The sequence below is a fragment of the Branchiostoma floridae genome, chromosome 4, assembly GCF_000003815.2.
Source record: "Branchiostoma floridae strain S238N-H82 chromosome 4, Bfl_VNyyK, whole genome shotgun sequence".
In the NCBI taxonomy this organism is placed as follows: domain Eukaryota; kingdom Metazoa; phylum Chordata; class Leptocardii; order Amphioxiformes; family Branchiostomatidae; genus Branchiostoma; species Branchiostoma floridae.
The window spans coordinates 169,678-190,418 of NC_049982.1; the positions used below are offsets into that span (position 1 = coordinate 169,678).

General features: G+C 41.5%; 2 protein-coding genes across 2 annotated transcripts in view; one reads left to right on the forward strand and one right to left on the reverse strand.

Annotated features, from left to right (window-relative positions):
• The window catches only part of LOC118414627 (gamma-aminobutyric acid receptor subunit beta-2-like), a 33,399-nt gene extending 27,587 nt beyond the window's left edge, over positions 1-5,812 (forward strand). The window contains exons 8-12 of the mRNA XM_035818803.1: positions 681-833; positions 2,288-2,499; positions 3,315-3,437; positions 3,818-3,871; positions 5,062-5,812. Of these exons, the coding sequence (XP_035674696.1) occupies positions 681-833; positions 2,288-2,499; positions 3,315-3,437; positions 3,818-3,871; positions 5,062-5,181 (662 nt within the window). The 3' untranslated portion in view covers positions 5,182-5,812. The remainder of the gene's footprint in view (positions 1-680; positions 834-2,287; positions 2,500-3,314; positions 3,438-3,817; positions 3,872-5,061) is intronic.
• A 12,065-nt stretch (positions 5,813-17,877) lies between these two features.
• The window catches only part of LOC118414622 (receptor-type tyrosine-protein phosphatase R-like), a 34,422-nt gene continuing 31,558 nt past the window's right edge, over positions 17,878-20,741 (reverse strand). Inside the window, exons 13-16 of the mRNA XM_035818796.1 lie at positions 20,624-20,734; positions 19,957-20,117; positions 18,932-19,045; positions 17,878-18,617 (exon numbers count right to left, since the gene is read on the reverse strand). Coding sequence (XP_035674689.1) covers positions 18,524-18,617; positions 18,932-19,045; positions 19,957-20,117; positions 20,624-20,734 — 480 coding nt within the window. The 3' untranslated portion in view covers positions 17,878-18,523. The remainder of the gene's footprint in view (positions 18,618-18,931; positions 19,046-19,956; positions 20,118-20,623; positions 20,735-20,741) is intronic.

A 20,741-nucleotide genomic window follows, 5' to 3' on the forward strand; every position in this document is an offset into this window, starting at 1 on the left:
ATTAAATCTCACCATGCGTTCTCGCTGAAGCAAAACGCAGCCTCAATGTCACTCACCACTATCATTGCCGCACCTGCATGGCATCATTGTGTAGTGTTCCATCGTGACGCCACTAACGCTGGTTTCTCACATCTGCCTACGTACCTGCATACGTACATACGTAATACGGACTTGCTTGCTGCGTTGGACGTTGTGATCACGCACTTCAGTTCATTGCATTTGTGATCGATTTAAACCATCACTTTTTTATCATGACACTGTTTGTAAGAATTTTGATAACAAGTGCAATGTAACCACACCTGTCACCTCATTCGATACACCTCTCATAGTCTGTGCTATCATTGTAGTGTCCTTCTTCATTATAGTCTTCCTTCTTACATAGTCACATAGACATTCGTATAATGTTCAGCCTGCATTTTAACAAGCAAGAAGAACAAAAATAAGACGAGTTTAGACTTACAACTGTTGTTGAAAAAAAAGTAACGGTCTAAAAAATTGAAACACATTTGACACGCTATTGAAGCTGCAGATGACCTGAATCTGCTTCAGAAACTGTCACTATCTTCCTGTCTACACTCTTGGCTTTATCAAAAAGAGCACTATTGACCATGGCTATGATGATTTGTTCCTTGTTGATGCGGTGCTAATAAATCAGCTGACAGGGGCTGTGCCCTTCGCAGGCGATTATTCTAGCCTGAGAATGACCTTCAAGATGGAACGGAACTTCATCTACTTCATGATCAGGACGTTCTTCCCGTGCGTGCTGGTGGTGGTCTTGTCATGGGTGTCGTTCTTTGTTCACCACGACGCCGTGCCCGCCAGGGTCGGGTTGGGTGAGTAAACGCGCATGCGCGGTAACCATGGCGACGGGCTTCCATGGAAGGGGGCTTGCCCGGCAGGTTTATCTTGGATGTGATTACTGGTGTGAAACTGTAGGTACTTTGAAGCTAAAGAATGAAACAGACACTGCCAAAGAAATTTGTGGCGAGATAACAAGTGTATAGACAGAATGAAATGATTGATGACGTCATTGGACTTTACATTTGATAAATCTATTTCTTCTAATCAAATCTTTGCCATATACCCAAATCATCTCCATATCAGCAGCCTGCACCAAACACGCCATAAAAGATGGCCTTCTTCCATGGAACTCAGTAGCCAATGACAAACGTTCGCCAGCACGCTTGCCTTTGTCTCTGATGTGGAGTTCGTTTCTAAAAAAAGTAATTTTTTCTTCAATTATACAATGTAAAAATGAGTTATCGTTATGTTCCATTGGAAATGTGAATATCAGTGGACAGAGAAAGCGAGCTGGTGAACGAAGTCATGCCAAACTTCCGCATTCCCAGCATTGACAGGAGAGCATGTTGGCTTCCTTGTAGGTATTTATTCGTGGATTTGTCTGAAGTTCAAGATGAACAGAGACTTCGTGTACTTCATGATACGGACTTTTCTGCCGTGCGTTCTTCTCGTGGTTCTCAGTTGGGTCTCTTTCTGGATCCATCACGAAGCCGTGCCGGCCAGAATAGCCCTGGGTAAGTTTCCATCACGTGAAGTACTTGTGGCGATCACGTGAAATAGTTGTGATGTTCACGTGGAATAGTTGTGGTGTTCACGTGAAACCCTTGTGATTTTCACGTAGAATATTCGAAATTTTCTCGTGTGATACTAGAAGATAGACCTATCTAAAACAAAAGACATCACAAAGATAATCACGTGAATTATATTTTTAGACGAAATGTTAATTTTTTATGTGTCAAAAACAATTAGGTTTTGATCACGTTTGGTCTTGTAGACGAAAAACACCGAATGAAAAACAAAGTAGTAACATTTATAGTTTCAGCACCAAGGACAGAGGTAGCCTTGATCACGTAAAACATGAGTTGTACGCAGGTGATGTTGAAATCATGATATGTAACAAATTAAACAGTTTCCGTAGCCATGAAGGGGGCAGGTACAATGTCCACTTTTATCCGACGAAGATTTGCTTTTTGTAGTAGCTATACTAGAACTCTGAGTGTTAATGATATGAAATGTTTCGCGAATACAGGGTATGTGAGAAATAATGGATTAGCTGGATAAAAGGATGTATGTATGAATGAGTGGATAGATGGATGGATGGACGGACGCTGTCCTTTCCCACGAAGCTTTTAATATTACATGTAGCTTCACCGTAACACGAAAAGCTACTTGTCAACTATGGAATAGCCTAGTACTAGCACAGGGACCAGAAGCATTCGATATACTTTGTTCGTCGGCTGATGAATTTTCTGTCTCCTTTCGCCAGGAATCACCACGGTGCTGACGATGCAGACGCTGATGTCAGGCGTGAACGCGTCGCTGCCGCAGAACGCCGAGATCAAAGCCATAGACGTCTACCTTCTGGGCTGTTACGTCTTCGTCTTCGGCGCCTTGCTGGAATACGCACTGGCGCACAACCTCTATCGGGGCACGAAGGCGGCGGCTTTGAAGGCTGCCACGGCGCCAGTCGCACCGGAAGTACGCAATTGTTCCTTCATGTGGATGCGCATTCGCATTACAGTCTAATCGTGAAACCCATTGATAAGTATAAATCCATCTATAAATACTTAGATCTTCATTGATATTTAAGTCTTTAAATAACGCCAATACAACAATATCTTAAGAGGTATCGTTATGTCAAACCTCAACGGTGCGAATTCTGTCTAAGGTGCCTTTGATTTAATCTTAGAGTGTATTCCCTGACGTATGAAATGTATTTGGGACATCCCATTCTTTTATCTGTTATTGAGGGTTGTAATGAGTATTTCTCAGGCTGCTTTGCAGTCAAGTTACTAGCGTTATCAACGCATGTTCCCAGTGGATCTATATGTTTCACCTGCTATGGCTAGGCCCCTTTTCCACTGGGAAGAGACCGTTTACCAAGTCAAGTTGAATTTGCATAACCTGTGACTTATAGATTGGACGTGATCAAAATGTTCACTCTCTTCATGATTTCAAAAACATACAAGATCTACCAAAGTTTTTTTTATCAAAGGAACTACTGGTGGTTTTTGTTCTCAAAGAGTCGCTCAGTGGAAAACGATTGTCACTAAAGCCACTGTCACAGCTTGAAAATCTATCGGCCGAAGAGTTTACGAGCTCTAAATGATATTTTTTCGGCAGTACTTACGACTGGTGTCCTCTCGATCATTGCATGTTCTTTGAGATCTATGGATTTTGGATGCAAAATACGCTTGATTTTCTATATTTTTTATTCGGCGACCCTCTTCGATCATCAAGTGAGGCTATTCTCTGTGTGTGCCAGGGTCTTAAGAAGCTGTTGTTTTTCCCAGGGCGGCGGGAAGCACGGTAAGAAGAAGGGGAAGGGCAGCTCCTGCTCGGAGAACGGCGCGGCGAGTGGACAGAGCCAGGCTGCTGCCGCCGCCGTGCTGGCCAAGCTCTCTACGGGAAACTCGGTGTGCACACTTTTATTAATCAAACTTCAAGTGGATGCTCATTCACGGTGTTTTACACCTACTTTTGCAAGATTAAGCTATTATCTAAGAAAATCATGTCTGTGGATACTGTCTTGTCGACGGAAGACCTACTTTGAGTACTCTTTATAGACATTACTTTTTAAGTTTGTCTCTCATTTTCTGACGTGATTTGTTTCTCCCCCAATGTAGTAGAAGCGAGTCAGACAGAAAATACTGTACTAGAAAGCAGTACTGAGTGTTGCCAAAACAGGTTTAAAACACCATGAATAAGTATGATTCTTGCGTCTGCTTCGAGATAACAATTTCACCATGTTACCTGATGCTATAGACGATAAACTATTTCGTTCTTTTCAAAAAAGTCTGTTGCAGAATGCCACCCTGTGTTTCGGGCCATATTTGACGATGCGACTGACGTAAGTTTAATGACTCAACGAACGTATGACTACCGGACTTCGTCTAGAAAACTAACGCCATCTAGCGAAGACAGTTGGACCTCCAGCCTCTTCGAAAACCACGGAGTCTCTTTGTAGTAGTAGTAGACCCAGTTTGAAAATATTTTAAAACTCCTGCCTATGCAAGAGCCAGTGCATGGATTTTGCAGAAAGGTTCCTCCACAATTAGTACAGCACTACAGGGCATGGTATGGATATAATCTAGTGGTGACAGAAAACTCTAGGGATAGAGCCCTTAAGCATTTCTTATCTGACTTTTTTTCTCTTCGCGCTGGCAAGAACTTCAGTTGTTACTTTTACCTGTGATAAAAAAAAAATTGTCACCGAATGCTAACGTTACATTACCACCGGCCGGGCACTTTGGGGGGAAGTACGATATAAAAGTCACAGAAAACGAACCAAAAGGAATATTCGACAATCAATCGTTCGCATGCATCAGTGGTTGATGCGTGACGGCTACAGACAGTTCGGACAGTTCTCGCCACGTTGTTCTGCACTGGGCGTAGATAGTCCAGTCGGATTTGAAGACCCCCAGCTCCAATTCGACAGCATGTCTAATTTTTTTACGTGTTCTCCTCATTACATTTATTGGCATAAACTAATTTGTCGTTTCTGCAAAATAGCCTGGCCGGGTCCCGAGTAGGACATGTGACGTAGGTCTGAAGTTGTATCTCACACTTGGGGCACCGGTGCGGCACTGCGGGGTTCGTTCACTGCGGCGCTGTTGTATTATTTTCGGCGATTTTCTAAGATTCAGGTTTTGCGTAATACGTAAATCATGACTTAGAAGACAACGAAATATACGAAACCCAAGAAAATTCGTTCTTTATCTTTGAACCCCGCGGCTCCGCACCGGTGCCGCAAGTGCAGTGAGATACCTCCTTAACTATTTATGTGTGGCGTCGTGTTGCGTAACTGGTAGCGCGTTTGGCTCGGAATCTAGAGGTCCCGAGTTCGAAACCCGCCGTGCCCCCGACGTTGTGCCCTTAGGAAAGGCACTTTTCACTTCACCCAGGTGTAAAAATGGGTACCTAACTTCTGTCTGTTCTGTGTATGTGGCACTGTTACTAGTTCAGTGCCACATTGTTCTCGTCTGTCTACAAAGCAAATAGAAAAGAAGCAAATTATTTATTGTTATTTCCTCCCCGCAGGTGGACAGACACGCCCGTTGGCTGTTTCCTGTGGCGTTCGCCCTGCTGAACGTCGTGTACTACGTGGTGTACTACTACCTGCCGGAGAATGACATAGCGTCCCTTTTTACACAATATTAAGAGCCACATGTCAGGCAGGCACGCAGGGCATCACACGTCACCCATCTCATGTACACCTCATGATCGTAGTATGACATTCCAATCCATGTCACGTGTTCACCTCGTGATCAGAGCATGACATTTCATCTCATTTCACGTGTTCAGAGCATGACACTTCATCTTACCGTGCATGCCGGTTACCTCGTGATCACCGAGAGTGGTCTCTGTCGCACACAGGAAAATTATTTGCATATGGAATATGTAGTGGCTAGTTAAAAAGAACAGGCAATATCACAATCCAAACTATCCATGTGCAGTCGTGATGTATTGTAGTACTTGCGCAAGGTCAAAGTTTAAGGCCCTTGACTAATACAAACCGTTCTTTAAATCATTACAAGCGATGGCATCAAACTTTGACCCTAGCCCACAATGCATGACGACTGCGCATGCGTGCTAGGAACTGTGATCTGGCTTATCATCAAAGAAGTAGCTTTCGATGCTTTGATGCATTTCGTTATCCTTCCATATTGTGTGTATGCATGGGAACAATAACATACATGTTTATCAAAGTTTACGGACCAAAACATGCCTCAAAAGTCGGCATTTAGGAAAAGAGGCTAATATTCTGCTGGATCCCATGACAGCCATGACGTAACAGAGTTACCAGAGTTACCAACCTAGGATTGATGTGTTCAAAAATTCGTACTTTCCCAGAACTATCGTAGAGTGGAACTTGTTATCACCAAGTACAGTAGGGGCATCTTCTCTTGGTAGTTTTAAAGAACGCTTGCAGATAGATGTGCAAAAGTTAGGGGTAACGAGTCGTTCGGTGTAATATAACCAGCTGCTGCCGCGCCGCGTGCCTGCAAAGCTGGTGTGTTACGCCGAACGGCGGTTATACCGGCTATATAGATACAGATACAGATACAGATACAGAACAGTGTCGTCATGTCACGTGCTCCTTCAACATGATTTTCTCCTGTGTACGATACAGACCATAACATTGCATGATCATCATTGAAACCTAGAGACCTACTTCATGTATATTAACAATTATATAGCATTGTATGTAAAAGAAAGCATGTCCATGATCATCGTCCATTCATCCTCATTACATTTCATAAACCTATTCTCTCCGCCCTGCTTGTAAATTTTGCTCATTTTATGACAGAAATCACCACTTTCTTCACTATATTTTTGTGACGTATTGCTGTTCTACAATTGTACCATTGTTAGAATTTCCCCAGGTTTTATACGTCTTCGATATCCTTTGAACTTCTTATGTCGGTGGGTAAAACGTTCAACGATTCGAAACAATGACAAAAGAACGAAAATGACTCAGTTTTGCGTTATAGGCGAAGAAAAAGTATTGAGGCAAAATTTTCGTTTCACTTTGCAAAGTAAATGAAACCTATAGCTATTAGGAAGCTATGACCACGAATTACCTCAATTTGTGACCTAATATTTACATGATATAAAGATTAGATCGATAGCGAATTATCCTTACCTTACTTTTATTATATTCTGATGTTTTTAATGATTTAGCCATGTATATACGGCAAATTTTGTCACATTTTCTAAAACTCATATCGAGCATATTAAATTTGGCTATTTCAAATAATCGCGTATCAACTATCCTATGGTGTTATTCTCGATGGCTGTTAGTAGGTTTTCGTTAAAGATAAAACGTTAGTGGCTGCGCCTTGTTTTTAGGGGGGCTGGGCTTACTGGATTCTAATAAATTCAGTTGATGGGTTTGATATGATAAATCTGACTTATCGATAAGATCACGAGACTTATTATAATCCTTAGTAAACGTTTTACAACAAATTAAGCCGAATTTAAAAGGAAATGGCATATTGAAATTGGTTACGTCGAATTAATTTCAATGTAACAGCCTATTTAACGATGGAATCCTGATGTTCATTTGTATGCTTGGTGAACATTCGTAAATGACGTTGTGGCTGCTAGAAATATAGTATAGTGTGGATGGTATACATACGAATATATATATATATATACACAGATACGTATAATACAATGTATATTGTGTAGATGACGGTCTTAAATGTAATTCTTGAACAAGTTAAACTGTAATATCCAACACAAAAATTCGCTGAACAGCACCAGTCTTTGTCAAGGAATGAACAATCCACTGCTGCCATGACGTCACGTTATGCATATAGAACAATGCAGTTATGAGCGGTGGATCATAAGTTGCAGGACGTCTATGGCGGCCACCGTCTCCGTTCGGGGATGGTTGTAGAGAATTCCTGCAACTTATGATCCACTGCTCACTGAGTCACGTGTTCTATCTACATAACGTTACGTCACGACAGCAGTGGATTGTTCATTAATTGACCAAGTGCTTTTAAGTCGAAAATTTGGGTGAGTCCAATTTTCGTGTTGGATAATACAGTTCAACTAGTTCAAGAATTACTTCTACCAACACAGATGAACTTTCAAGTTGGTCTTAAATGTCGTTAACCTTTTCTCTTCCGCCTAACCCCTTAACCAATAAAACTTTGGTTGGTACCAAAAGGCCACTGCAGGTACCCTGGGTACCGCCCGGATAGTACTTCACTCCGACGTTCATTATGCACCATATACAGTAACTTCTCGCTCCGACTTTTATCATACCCTATATACAGTCGCATCTCTGCTATTCCTCTGCTCTTCAGGTACTAGGTAACCTCGACATTTATCTAACGTCTGGAATCGTCCAAATTTTGGACGAGGGCTCTGATTAGTCCCTACCTATGAACGAATTGAGGAATGGGTTCAAGCGCTCGTTCAAACACTAGAAACGCCCTCGGTCCGCTTGCGGGAGGGCCTGTTGTCGTCGAACGAGCGCTCAGGAAGTCATTCCTTAATTCGCTCATTAACTGACATCATCACCACAAGATTTGATGTACAGTTCCCCAAACGGGTAGCAGAAATGAACTACTACGCGGATGGTACCAAGGCTATCTATACTGCAGGAGGGGGGGGGGGAAGGTTACGATTTTCACGTCAACAGTCGTCCGATGAAGTAAACCATTGACCCAAATGTACAGTCGTCTAACCTTGTTCTGCTAACAACATTTGGGATGGAAACGTGTAACGTTCTGTTTGATATCACCGTCTGACAATTATGATAAACAAGAACAGCATAGGAAGTATAAAAATGGGGTATAAAAAAGGCATTTTTTCTCACCCAGGGTTGCCAATTAAGAAATGAAACACAAATTCTGGTGACAATGATTCGGGTGGTCAGACTAGAAAGCCATTTCATCAACCGTTTGAACCTTTACGTACTTCCAATTTGTCATTCTTGGAAAATGACAGGGCATTAACGTTAGGGTAATCCATGTAAAATGTATCTGAACAAATAGCAAACCAATTTCCCTTACCTTCGTCAAAAATGACAAATGAGCAATGGAAGACTGTATGCCATTAAGTTAAGGTTAGATCTGCATAAGCATCATTCTGTATTGTTGAACAAAATAGACAAACACAAATTACGCCTTAAACCTTTCTCAGCGGGAAGAAAGGCAACACCGGAGGATTGTATGGTTGGGTCAGAATTGTACCACATGTGTATAGTGTACCTTTATAATCATTTGAGTGTATAGTTTTTAAGGAATTTGTGGATATCAACTAATATCATACCATAGTCTACCGCATATGTGTTATGATTATCAGTGTATAACATTGTCACAGAATATATGATACTAAAATTTTCTGTGTACATGTCTACCTTCTTCTTGTGTCTTTATATCAAAATCTCTTCTAGCTAAAGCAGTAGCCTATATATTACGTGTCCAACAACTATCTTGTTAGGGAGTGTTTTTTTCTTCTTCGGCCATTTTCAGATAGTGACAAAGAAAGAAACGAATTGAACGAAGCAAAAAAGGAAGGAAGAAGGAAAGAAAGAAAGACAAAAAGAAAGACAAAAAGAACGAACGAACGAAAGAAAAGAAATCTAGAGATGATACAATTGCCTACACATGAATATATATATACTAGTAGATAGATGAGATATTTGAGCAAACTTAAATTCAATGCGTAGGCAGTAAAAATAGCATGGGAGACAAGATGAAATCACCAAAAATACATATTTATTGATGTTACGAACGGCACATGATACACAAGATAGAGTTACTCATTGAAAGCAACTGGATAGTTTGTAAGCTGTCAGACGTTTCAGACAACAACCGAACCGCTGTCTTTCGGCTTGCGACTCTAACTTGCACGGTCACATAGGTCGTGCGATCACTAACTTCGGGCATATTTGGGGACAGCAATGCATATTCCCTACAAAATTTAGCTGTCTTGCTACACAAAAGGCTTTGGACCCTTGTCGGTGGTTGGTTCTGTCATAACCTGCCTGAAAATCCTATGGCATCAATATCGCACGACCTAAATGACCGCGCCTTAAGTGGATATCATCAAACCTTCAACGGTGGCACCCGATGGTTTGCATGCATGAAAGTGCTGGCTCTACATACACAACTGGCTATTCTATTTCTCAAAACACACATTTTGACAGTTATCAAAACACATTGGGTAGACAAATAAGTCAAGCAAGTAGTATAATAAGACAAACTTCTCACTTGTACTTGTCCATATCTGCAAAGCTGGTTTTCCGGCCACGGTGGCTGGAGTGAGGTCCACTTGTAGATCACGAGTGTCGCGCCCTTTCACGTGTACTCACGAATCCCAAAAGGACTACTGGAGCTGGTTGTTCTGCTTGTTCTCGGGTAAACTTCGCGAAACAGTTCAAACATCCACGGTAAGGACCAGTGAGTTGTTGCCAGATCGCGTTTCTCAGGTCAGCCATGCGGATTATGCTGGCCAATGGGTTGAGCGCCGAGTTCAACGTCATCAGGAAAAGTACAAAGCCTGCAAAAATTGAAGGTGAGCACACATCCCTGTTCCAGAAGCAGATTTGACCAAGCGGGATAGCTGCAAAAGCCAGCAGCCAGAGAACGAATGCCAACGTCACAAGGATTATTACTGTTTTTGCTTTCCTTGCGCTGGAGTCGAATTTTCTTTGGGTTTCGTCTTGTGCATCGCGGCCTGCCCTTTCTCCAGTCCTTCCAAGGTTCTCTCTTTCTCTAGGTTGAGCCCATTGGGTCCTACCTCCTCGGAACTGTCGCAGTCTCGTCTTTTGACGTTGTTTGATCCTTACCAACACGCTGATGTTTGTGAACATTAAGATAAATCCTAGGGACGCAATGATGGAAGCTACCAAAATGACATAGCCCATGGCCAAGGGGAGTAAGTTAAGGCAGTTTCCTTTGGTGAAGGATTCATCATGCATACAATTCCAACCCATAGAAGCTGAAAAGACGACCAACGACATTGTGATCCATGAACATACAATTGCTACACATGCATTACGCTTAGCTTGTGAAGCGTTTGTGTGGAAAATAATAGGGTACCTCACAGCCATGTAACAATCTACTGATAACAAAGTTAGAGCTGATGCCGACATTATCTGGGTAAACAACATACAGACAAAAACGTTTAACCCAGCAACTACCCCGTAGCGACTCAACTGACCAAAAGCTACAGAAATAAGTAGCACGCCTGGCAAAAGGTCTGACATGGCGAGATTTGCTATGTACATATACATGGCCTTGTGGAGCTTTCGTGTTCCGATAATGCCTAAAAGAACCACAAGATTGGCTAAGATGATGAAGACTCCAAAGACTCCATACATGTTCGGAGACCACCCATTACTTGATGACAAATATGTGTCATATGAGGAGCAAGTCTCACTGGCCTCACTGTAGGACGCGTTCGTCCATCGGAGGTACCAGAGGTAACAGTGAATCATATTGTCAAACGTCGGTGCTTTGGGAAACTGTAGAAGGGTAGAACTGTTGTCGAACATGTCGGGAAAATGAAGAGGATCGAGCTGTTGTTAAATACGTCAGGAAACTATATAGGGTCCGAGCTGTTGTTGAACACGTCAGGAAACTGTAGAGGGTCCGAGCTGTTGTTGAACACGTCAGGAAACTGTACAGGGTCCGAGCTGTTGTTGAAGTTGTTGAAAAACTGTACAGGGTCCGAGCTGTTGTTGAAGATGTCGGAAAACTGTAGAGGGTCTGAACTGTTGTTGAACACGTCGGGAAACTGTAGAGGGTCCGAGCTGTTGTTGAACATGTCGGGAAACTGTAGAGGGTCCGAGCTGTTGTTGAACACGTCGAGAAACTGTAGAGGGTCCGAGCTGTTGTTCAATATATTCAGCTGATCAGTTCTTGGTGATGCAAAGTGATGTCCGGCTGAGGTCTGTGTTGATGGACACTGTCTGAAGCCCCGAATGTAACAGACAGAGAAATGTTGAACAAGGCTGAACGCTGCGAATTTATAGCACGACCGTGAACACAGGAGCAGCTGTCTTTGAAATCCCCGGTCTTTACAACATTAAAACCTATCGTTCTCTTTAAGTCGATGATACTACATGTCCGGCAACTTCGGAATTCTCACGATATTACGTGTAATTCTAATGTACTTCAAAGTAGATAATGCTATCTGATGTACGGCTGTCTTGACTCCTGTCCTAGCAGCGATGCTCTTTTCAATTCTGAACATTCTGGACGATCTGTAATTTCCGACCGAACTGTTCTATAAGACTCACTGTAATCAAGATCAGTGTTGGCAGTCAACAACTCTGTTTGCACAATGTAGAAGATCTGATATAAGTAGTTCGAATTAGCTTTTAAAATAGTTAACTCTCTCTATAAATGTTGCCCTCCTGCCTACAACTTATCAGCCTTCTAAACAAATGTCCACCACTATCTCCGTGTACAATTATTTCCTACTTCTTAGTTCATTGCCTTGAAGTGGTCTAATGACCTTGCTTCGGAAATCTCGTTTGAAAAAACACTGGTAGTAAAGCTGTGCAATTCAGCCACCCCTCCCGACTGCTTTCATTCTGTGACATTTTTTAGTATTATTTGTGGAGTAAATAAACCAGTCTACTTACTAATTTATTCTCTCATACTTCTGAACCTAAGAGTTTGAAAGTTGCATGCTAATAACGACGGGTGGTTAGTTTGAATGACGGCAATGCTACAAATCCTTGAATGAAAGTGCTTCAAACACGAAAGTCGTAGATTAAAACTATGAAGGCTGCAGCTGCCTCTGAGATCAAAATCTGTTCATGTTCTTCCTATGGGTAGATTAAACAAACAACTGCAGCTGCCGAATCGGATCAGTCATAATGTACAATATACTTAAACATGTAATCCTTGCGCACTTAAGCTGATGAGGAATCCTGAAATGCAGCTGTCATTGAACATTTGTCTGTCATTACACAAATCTCATGATCCGACTCTCTAACACCATGTTAGTTGAGCTGGACAGAGAGGCGGTAAGCTAGATTAATGGCATTGTGTTCCATTCTTTAAAGAGGAAATGTACCGTGTCTTTTTTATTGAAGAATACATGGAATAATCGGATAGAAATGTAACGTGTTTCGCAGGAGCCTGGGCAGGAAAAGCAGATTGCGTTACTTGCCAACTTGGGCTGCAGTCGTTTTCACGATTTCTGGTTGTCACGATTTTTCGACCCTGACTTGTTCGGAGACAACGTAGCGATAAGGATCATCCACCTGTGCCCTGAGACTTTCTGTAACGTTTCTCCTATTATTAAATCAAGCGCTTTATCAAGAGAAAAAAAACTCAGTCAATTGAACAACTTAAGCTAAGGCCACAACCCGCCGTACGTGCAATTTGTCCGTACGATTTTTAGGGAGGCCACGTCCACCACGTATTTCTGAAAATGTTCAGGCTGTACAGGGCAGGCGCGTACGGGGGGCACACAAAGTTTTGCATGCACGTAAAGTTCTACGGCGTGTCTGTGTGCTCCAAAATCCGTCGGATTCCCTACGTGTTCGTACGGAGGCGGTACTTCCCAAACGGATCGCCTACGTTTTGGCACGTAGACAGCACGTATTTGCACGTACGGCGGGTTGTGCCCTTATTAGCTTTACGTACATCGCCACACAACACAAATAATACAGCAAGGAGACAACGCAGTATCGTTACATTTACTGAACCTCACATGAAAAGATTTTACAATCATGTCCAACCATGACCTAAAAACTGTGTAATGTTTACACATATACACAACAGACAGAATGCCAAACAATTCTGACTAGTACTTGGCACATACGTATACGTTTACATGCGATGACTATGTCAATTGACATGTGCCTTCAACATTAGCTACGGGGGCAGTTCTATAAAGATTACCCTAACCCAACGAGGTAAAAATAGCACATGATATTGTATAAAATCGTAATTTGTGCAGATTAGTCATCCAGGAAATTGAATATCAGAAGTTGAATCAATATTCACTTTTGGATACTACAATATTTACTCAGACGTTTTAGACAGCATCCACTGTCTTTCATCAGTGAAATGAAAAATGAATTGCATTTTTATTAAAAAAATGATTTTTTTTGCATTTCACTGATGGAAGACTTTCGATTCTGTCTGAAACGTCTAAATAAATATCGTATCCAGCAGTAAAGATTGATGACTTCTATGATATTGTATAAAGTAAAAATAATCATCATGTCTTTTGGAGCAATATGCCTATTTTCATTTCTGAATCCTAAGTTTTTCCTCTACACGTCTGTAAGGATGGAAACTGGTGTGAGATGATTTAGAGTTCAAAAACGAAAAGCGAACGTGACCTATAGGAATACGCAATGATTCATGTGCGGTTTCATCCTCCTACAAGAATGGGTTGGGGCATCCTCCTACGCAGGGACATCCAACAGTGAAACCGCCTGTCTGGATGTACCCTGCTCTTTCAACCATCACCCTTATAATTAGTTCCTGATCACCCTGCTTATAAATATTAATGACCTTACCCTCATGTATGCGAGACCCCTTTTGACAACTGAAAGGCCTATTCTCTGATTGGCTGACAGCTGGTTCGGGGGGGGGGGGGTCGTCCACAAGAAGAAGAACTTTATTGCTCGACATTTGTACATGGTACAAAGTATGGCAACGACTGTTACACAAAGTACAAAATAGGTGTAGAGAATAAGACTTGATATCCTAATTAACGTAACAAGAAGGGCTAACACATTAGTCTTTGATATAGTGTTACAATCGAGTTGGGCTATACATGAGATTCATTACTCTTTCTAATAGCAAAGCAGTAAAAGTAAGAATGACGGTTGAAAGAGCAGGGTACATCCAGGCGGTTTCGCTGTTGGATGTCCCTGCATAGGAGGATGGGTTGGGGAAAATATTTGTCAAGAAGCCCTTGCGCCTTCCTGCAAAACAAATTGCACAGCAGTATGTGACATTGGCACAAATATGAAACGCTGAGATGGCAAAACTGCAGAATGATACAAATTGCCGAGGGTTGTAAGTGCAAATAAATCTCTCTATTCGAATGTAAGTTCATCTGTTACGGTAATCTGCATTATGATACAATCTTACACTTTTATTTATTTATTTATTCATTTGGATTCTCCACACTGGAGGGTATGGCGTAACAGGTGTCAAAAACTTTAAATCCGTGCACAAAATAAAGCGCTTACCAACAAGCTTTTGATCAGTCCTCTGATCTTTTTCAAGTTAAAATAACTCAAAGCCTTATAATGTTACATATCCATAGTGGAATTGTGACGTCAGCAATGGGTCAAAGGTGCTTGGAAGTCGGTATCGGCCCCCGTTTTCTATTGCTGACGTCATACTTCTGGTCTGGGTGTGTGACTTAGGCTTTGGGTCATTTCAACTCGAAAAGGATCAGGATTTATAGTGTAGTGATTTGTACCAGGGTTTATAGTGTAAAATTGTATTATAAATTCATCTATTACATTTTTAATAATATTTTATCTCCAGTTTACCATTATATTTTACAATCTGAGCTGCTTGCCTAAAAAAGCATTACTACACTTTGTCGTCCGGGAGGAATACAACATGTTGGTGGTTTTCCTTACATAATGGGAAAGGTTTGGTACATTATACAAGGCAAGATTACATAGGAATGGTTTGAAGTAGCGTGTTAAAGATTTTTCAAACTAGGACGATGTACACTTCTACCAGGTAATCTAGAAGAATGTTTTACTGTTTCAAACACGCATGCAGTGATGGACTATTAAGGCTTTTGAAGGTAGATTTTTTCCCAAGCTGATGATTTGTATATTATATTATATTATATGTGTTCTTCTATTTTTTGCTGAAGTGTTATTAATCTGGTTCTGACTTTTTTGACATTTTTATACCCTACAATTTGTCCATGGGCTTATATATAGCCAATGTAAGGCACAATCTAGACACAGTTTTTACCGATATCTGTGGAGGTGTCGGGAGGGATCTGGAACGTAGGGGGTGGGACACCCGTGGCGCTTGCAGTCATAAACACATCGCGCGATTTTCAAAATTGCTTTATATGCTGGTTATATGCTAATGAACCCTCCCGAATTCGGGACGCATCTACACGCGCGCGGAAGCTGTCGGGGACCCCTGCTAAGCTATCGGGGACCCCTGCTAAGCTATCGTACGAATGGTCCGGACCTTTCGGGAGAAATTTTCCCGATATCGTAATGGCGATATTGCAGTTCCATCTAGACGATGAAAAAAGCTGTCGGCGAGAGGTTGTAGGCTCGTCGATATCGGGAAAAACTGTGTGTAGATCGTGCCTAAGTAACTTTAAGTATTTCTTATTGTTTGCACTTGTATGTCTTAATTTTTTGGAAAAAACGGGACCCTGTAGTCCAAAAGATGGTTAGTTAATAGAAGATATAACTTGTTTTACATATTGCAATACCTGGGTAACATTTATCTACAACATATACTACAATATACAAGATATTTCACACAGACTAAAACCAACATTTCTTACGGAAAAAAGTAAAGCTCTGAAACAAAGATTTTCTACCGCTCTGTACAACAACAACAACAATGGCACATTACTTACACCCCTGTGACATCATGACAACTTGTGCACATGTACTGATGACATCATTACATTTTACTGTGTATATCCTTGTCAACAATATTGCACCTCATTGTAGTACATGTACCATTTAGGATACAAGCTACAAATACCCTGAAAAAATGACACATTTCATATCATAGCACACTATACTTTCTATAAGATACCCTTAACTTTATACCCGACATCTTTGATAAATAGGAATAATTCACATATTTACATCTTTCTTCTAATAAATTTGAAAGGTCTCCTCTGTTTTAAGACTCACAGTGTATTTCACACATGGCACCAGTTCTATGAGCTGAAGTGACTCAAAGAGCTTTTGTCGAGCAACGAAGGGCAGTTATACCAGCTTTACAGATACAGAAGCTGATGCGTCACGCTGATAAGCTGTCATACCGGCTATACAGATACAGAATCTGGTGTGTTGCGCTGATAGGCTAAAGGGTGGTTATACTGGCTAGTATACATACAGTTTGAGAACAGCCCATCTAAAATGCCAGCGTACTGTGTTATTGTCCTGATCTTGAGCCCTCACATACAATATAATGTAGGTAAAACCATTGATGAAAACCATTAAGAATAAGAGCACTGGAAACAGTTGAGTTATTGCTACAGGTTTTCCATTTACTGGTAATATCATACATATCAAATACCGATGTACGGATCTACGTCTCCAAAGTAGTAGGGCATAGCCAACCAACAACGATTTCTGAAAATTGAAAGCAGTAGATTGCTTATTTTGAAAACAACCCAACCTTCAAATAAAATCAGCTTGAGATAAAGATAAAACTGGATAAAAGCAAGTACAAATAAATAATGCATCAAATTCTAGTTCTTATACAATGACCTGTCCATACTGTACTAAGTCCACAAATGGAAATGTACCTTGTATAAGCCGGTTTCCAATTAGCTCCTAAAATTTTAACTATTAGCACTGGATGCACTAATTTTCCATAACAGAGAATGTATCAATGGAATTTTAAAACTTCATTCTATTCACAATATGCTTTAGGCAAATCTTGAATTACAAAATGTATTACTGGATGAAACACCCCTAACTGTTGAATATCAAACTATCCAGTGGATTGTATTGCTATCTTGTTCTTCACTTGGTATGTTTTCTGAATGCTACAATCTTTATATTTTTACTTTAAGTTAATAGTCACTTCTTTGGTCCTGAATAATAATCAATAAATATTGTCCAACAAATAATATAAGAACAACATTTTACTGTGTGAATGAAAAAGTAAAGGTTTAAAATCAAATAAAGCTGAAATTCTTTTCCCAATGTGGGAGTCAAACTTTCCTGTGACCAGAGTTTGATCACCTGAATAGAAACATTGCACAGAATGCCACAAAAAGTGTACAGAAACAAGCTGTTCTGTATGTCTGCCTTGAGAGTAAAATCCCTGATCACTTGTTGGATCAGTCCAAGAAACCACAATGACGATTATTTACTAGTAGTTTGTGTCTGGCTGGAACAAACCTACTTACAACTGTTTTGAATATTGAAAAATGTTAAGTCTTTAGTATCGTTTTTATATTAATTAATCAGTGGTCATTGACCGATAAAACATTTCATACCAAAACTGGTCTGTGAGAAGAGAACATGACATATGATGTCACTCACCTACGAGAAGTTTCGGAAGCTGTCTTAAGTTTGAGTCATCACTAAGTCCTGAACATCTTTTCTTCCCTTTCCATCAAATGTTTGTCTAAAAGCCTGGCTGTCTCCAGAATTTATTCCTCCGTCCTGGGATGGAAATTTGCTTTTACAAAGAGAGAAAATTTTTTACCCAGTCTGTCCAAAAATGTTACCTTAATGATGACAAGAAAAGATATCTTTGCAAGATTAAAATGACAGATTTAACAACGAAAATTAAAAGCAAGGTCTTACAAATTTCAGCTGGATAAAATCTAGACTTTCCTATTGTGGACAAGCCTTTTAAACATTCCAAAGTATATGATAGAAAATTATTGCTCTTGACCCTCATTCCACCCCCCCCAATCCCAAAATTTTGTGGGAAGGACAAAGATCTAAACCTGGAGACAGTCTTGTCTAAAAGCCTGGAAGTCATTCGTTCATACAATCGGACCAGTCTTAGTAGTCTTCTAAAGTCTGTTCACATGGTCAGCATCTACAGGTGACGTCTCTACAACCGTCAAGTCACACAAAACATTCACCAATCACAGCCACATCTAGTTGCCCGGGGCGACAGCATCTACCAATCACCACTTAGAGACTGCCTCCGCCTTCCAGTCCAATCACCGGAAAGAATCACCACGGACCTAGTACATCAATCAATGGGTTGCCATGACAACTTGTTTCTGGCCTCTAAAGTTGCCAAGGTCACATACACGTACAACCTTGAGAAGTGTGGTCCTCGCAAAAGTCATGGAGTGACCTTCAGTCGACCCCCTCAGAGGGTAGGGTTTTCTCGAACTGGCACAGAGCGTAGTGGATGAACTCGTACTGCTCATTGGTCTGGACCATTCCTCCTCTGCAAGGGATAATGGTAGGAAAAGTTTGGTAAATTCATTCAAGTTTGTGGGGATCAGATTTTGTAGCAGGAGGGGGAAAGGAGGCATTTTTGGTCCCTGAATAGTTTCATCAAGTTGGCACATTACTGAGTAAAGACACTTTTACACAACCAAAGCTTTATTCCATTGACATTTCAGTGACCGTGTGTCACCTTTCTCAAGGCAATTCTGACTGGTTCACATTGTACTGCATAGCAACAAGTATCACTGCTCACAACCATCATGGTATATATTATGTAAATACTTTGCGTAAAGACAGGTGACCACATCTGACCTGTCTTGCCGCATGCCGCAGACAATACTCAGCACGTCCACCGTGTTCTCTTCTCTCAGCTGCCGGATTCCGATGCTTGTGGCGATGAAACAACCGGTGCGACCGATCCCAGCACTGCAACAGCAAAATATACGTTGATGCAGGTTGGGTGATGCATATGATTTTTCTCTATCAGTGGCTTAGCACTACTTTGCCTACAGGCCACAGGAACAGAAGAGCACAGGCAAGCCACAACAAACATTTCACAAGCGTGCAAAACAACAGGTCTCCAAGGTTGTCTGAGCCTGTACCAGTGTCAGCAATACTTTTGCTGTCTCCAACATATCTAGCTGGTCTCATACACATGTATCTATCATTACATCTAAAGTCTTACCTGGTCTACTACGTATCTAGCGATCTTTGCATATCTGAAAGTTTACCTGCAGTGCACAACGACAGGTCTCCTGGGCCTGGTCTGTCTGAGTCTGTGCATAAATGCCAGCAGAGAGTTCGCTGTCTCCTACATATGTGTATCTAGCTATCCGTCCCCTACATATATGTATCTAGCTAGCGTTACACCTGAGGACTTACCTTGTCACCTACACACCTAGCTATAGTTACACCTGAGGACTTACCTGCAGTGCACAATGACCGGTCTCCTAGGCCTGGTCTGTCTGAGTCTGTGGAACTCCACCTCCTGCACCAATGCTAGCAGAGCCTTCGCTGTCTCCTACATACATGTATCTAGCTATCCATCCCCTACACTAACGCTACACCTGAGGATTTACCTGGTCACCTACATACATGTATCTAGCTAACATTACACCTGAAGCCTTACCTGGTCTCCTACACACCTTGTTAACATCACACCTGATGAGGACTTACCTGCAGTGCACAATGACTGGTCTCCTGGGCCTGGTCTGTCTGAGTCTGTACCAGCAACACTCAGCCGCACTGTCGTAGTCCATGTAGATATGGCTATCGTTACACCTAAAGTCTTACCTGGTCACCTACACACCTAGCTTTTGTTACACCTGAGGACTTACCTGCAGTGCACGACGACCGGTCTCCTGGGCCTAGTCTGTCTGAGTCTGTGGAACTCCACCTCCTGCACCAATGCCAGCAGAGCCTTTGCCGTCTCCGGGGTTTTGTGGTCCGGCCACTCCGTGCACCAGTAGTGCCTGATGTAGTGGACCTCGTTTCCTCGCTGGAAAAAGTTTAGACCATTCTCATTTTAATATCTTTTCATATGATTGTCAGATCTACCCTACTCCCCAATGCTATGCTTGTTATACTTGCAATGTACATTGGGTTTATTCTTGTGGTCCGGACACCAGTAGTGCCTGATGTACATTTGTAGTGGACCTTGTTTCCTCTCTGAAGGAAGGACAAAGATTCACTAGCGCTAGCTTAACTGCTGTAGAAAGTTAAGACAAGAAGTTGAGAGCTGATTTGAGTAAATTAGTATATTTCTTTGGTTGCACTCTTTATTGGCCATGTGGATGACGTCATCAAGTTTAATTGCCACCCATATTTTTTTCTTTGAGAAAATACTGTAACATTACTAATTGGTACATACCACTGCTGCAATGAAGCTTTATTCTTTATGTTCATAATGATGAAAGCTCAAACAAACTCACGTTTGCACATCTTGATATCTTCTAATGATCGATAGATAGAAAATAATTGTTTTCATTAATCAAAGACCCTTACCTGGAGCGTGAAGTGTCTGAGGATGTACCCATCATGCTCCACTACCCTGTTCACAGACACCACAATGTCACCGTATCTGTCCTCAAGGTCAGGCCAGTAGTGGGCACATTTCTAGGAG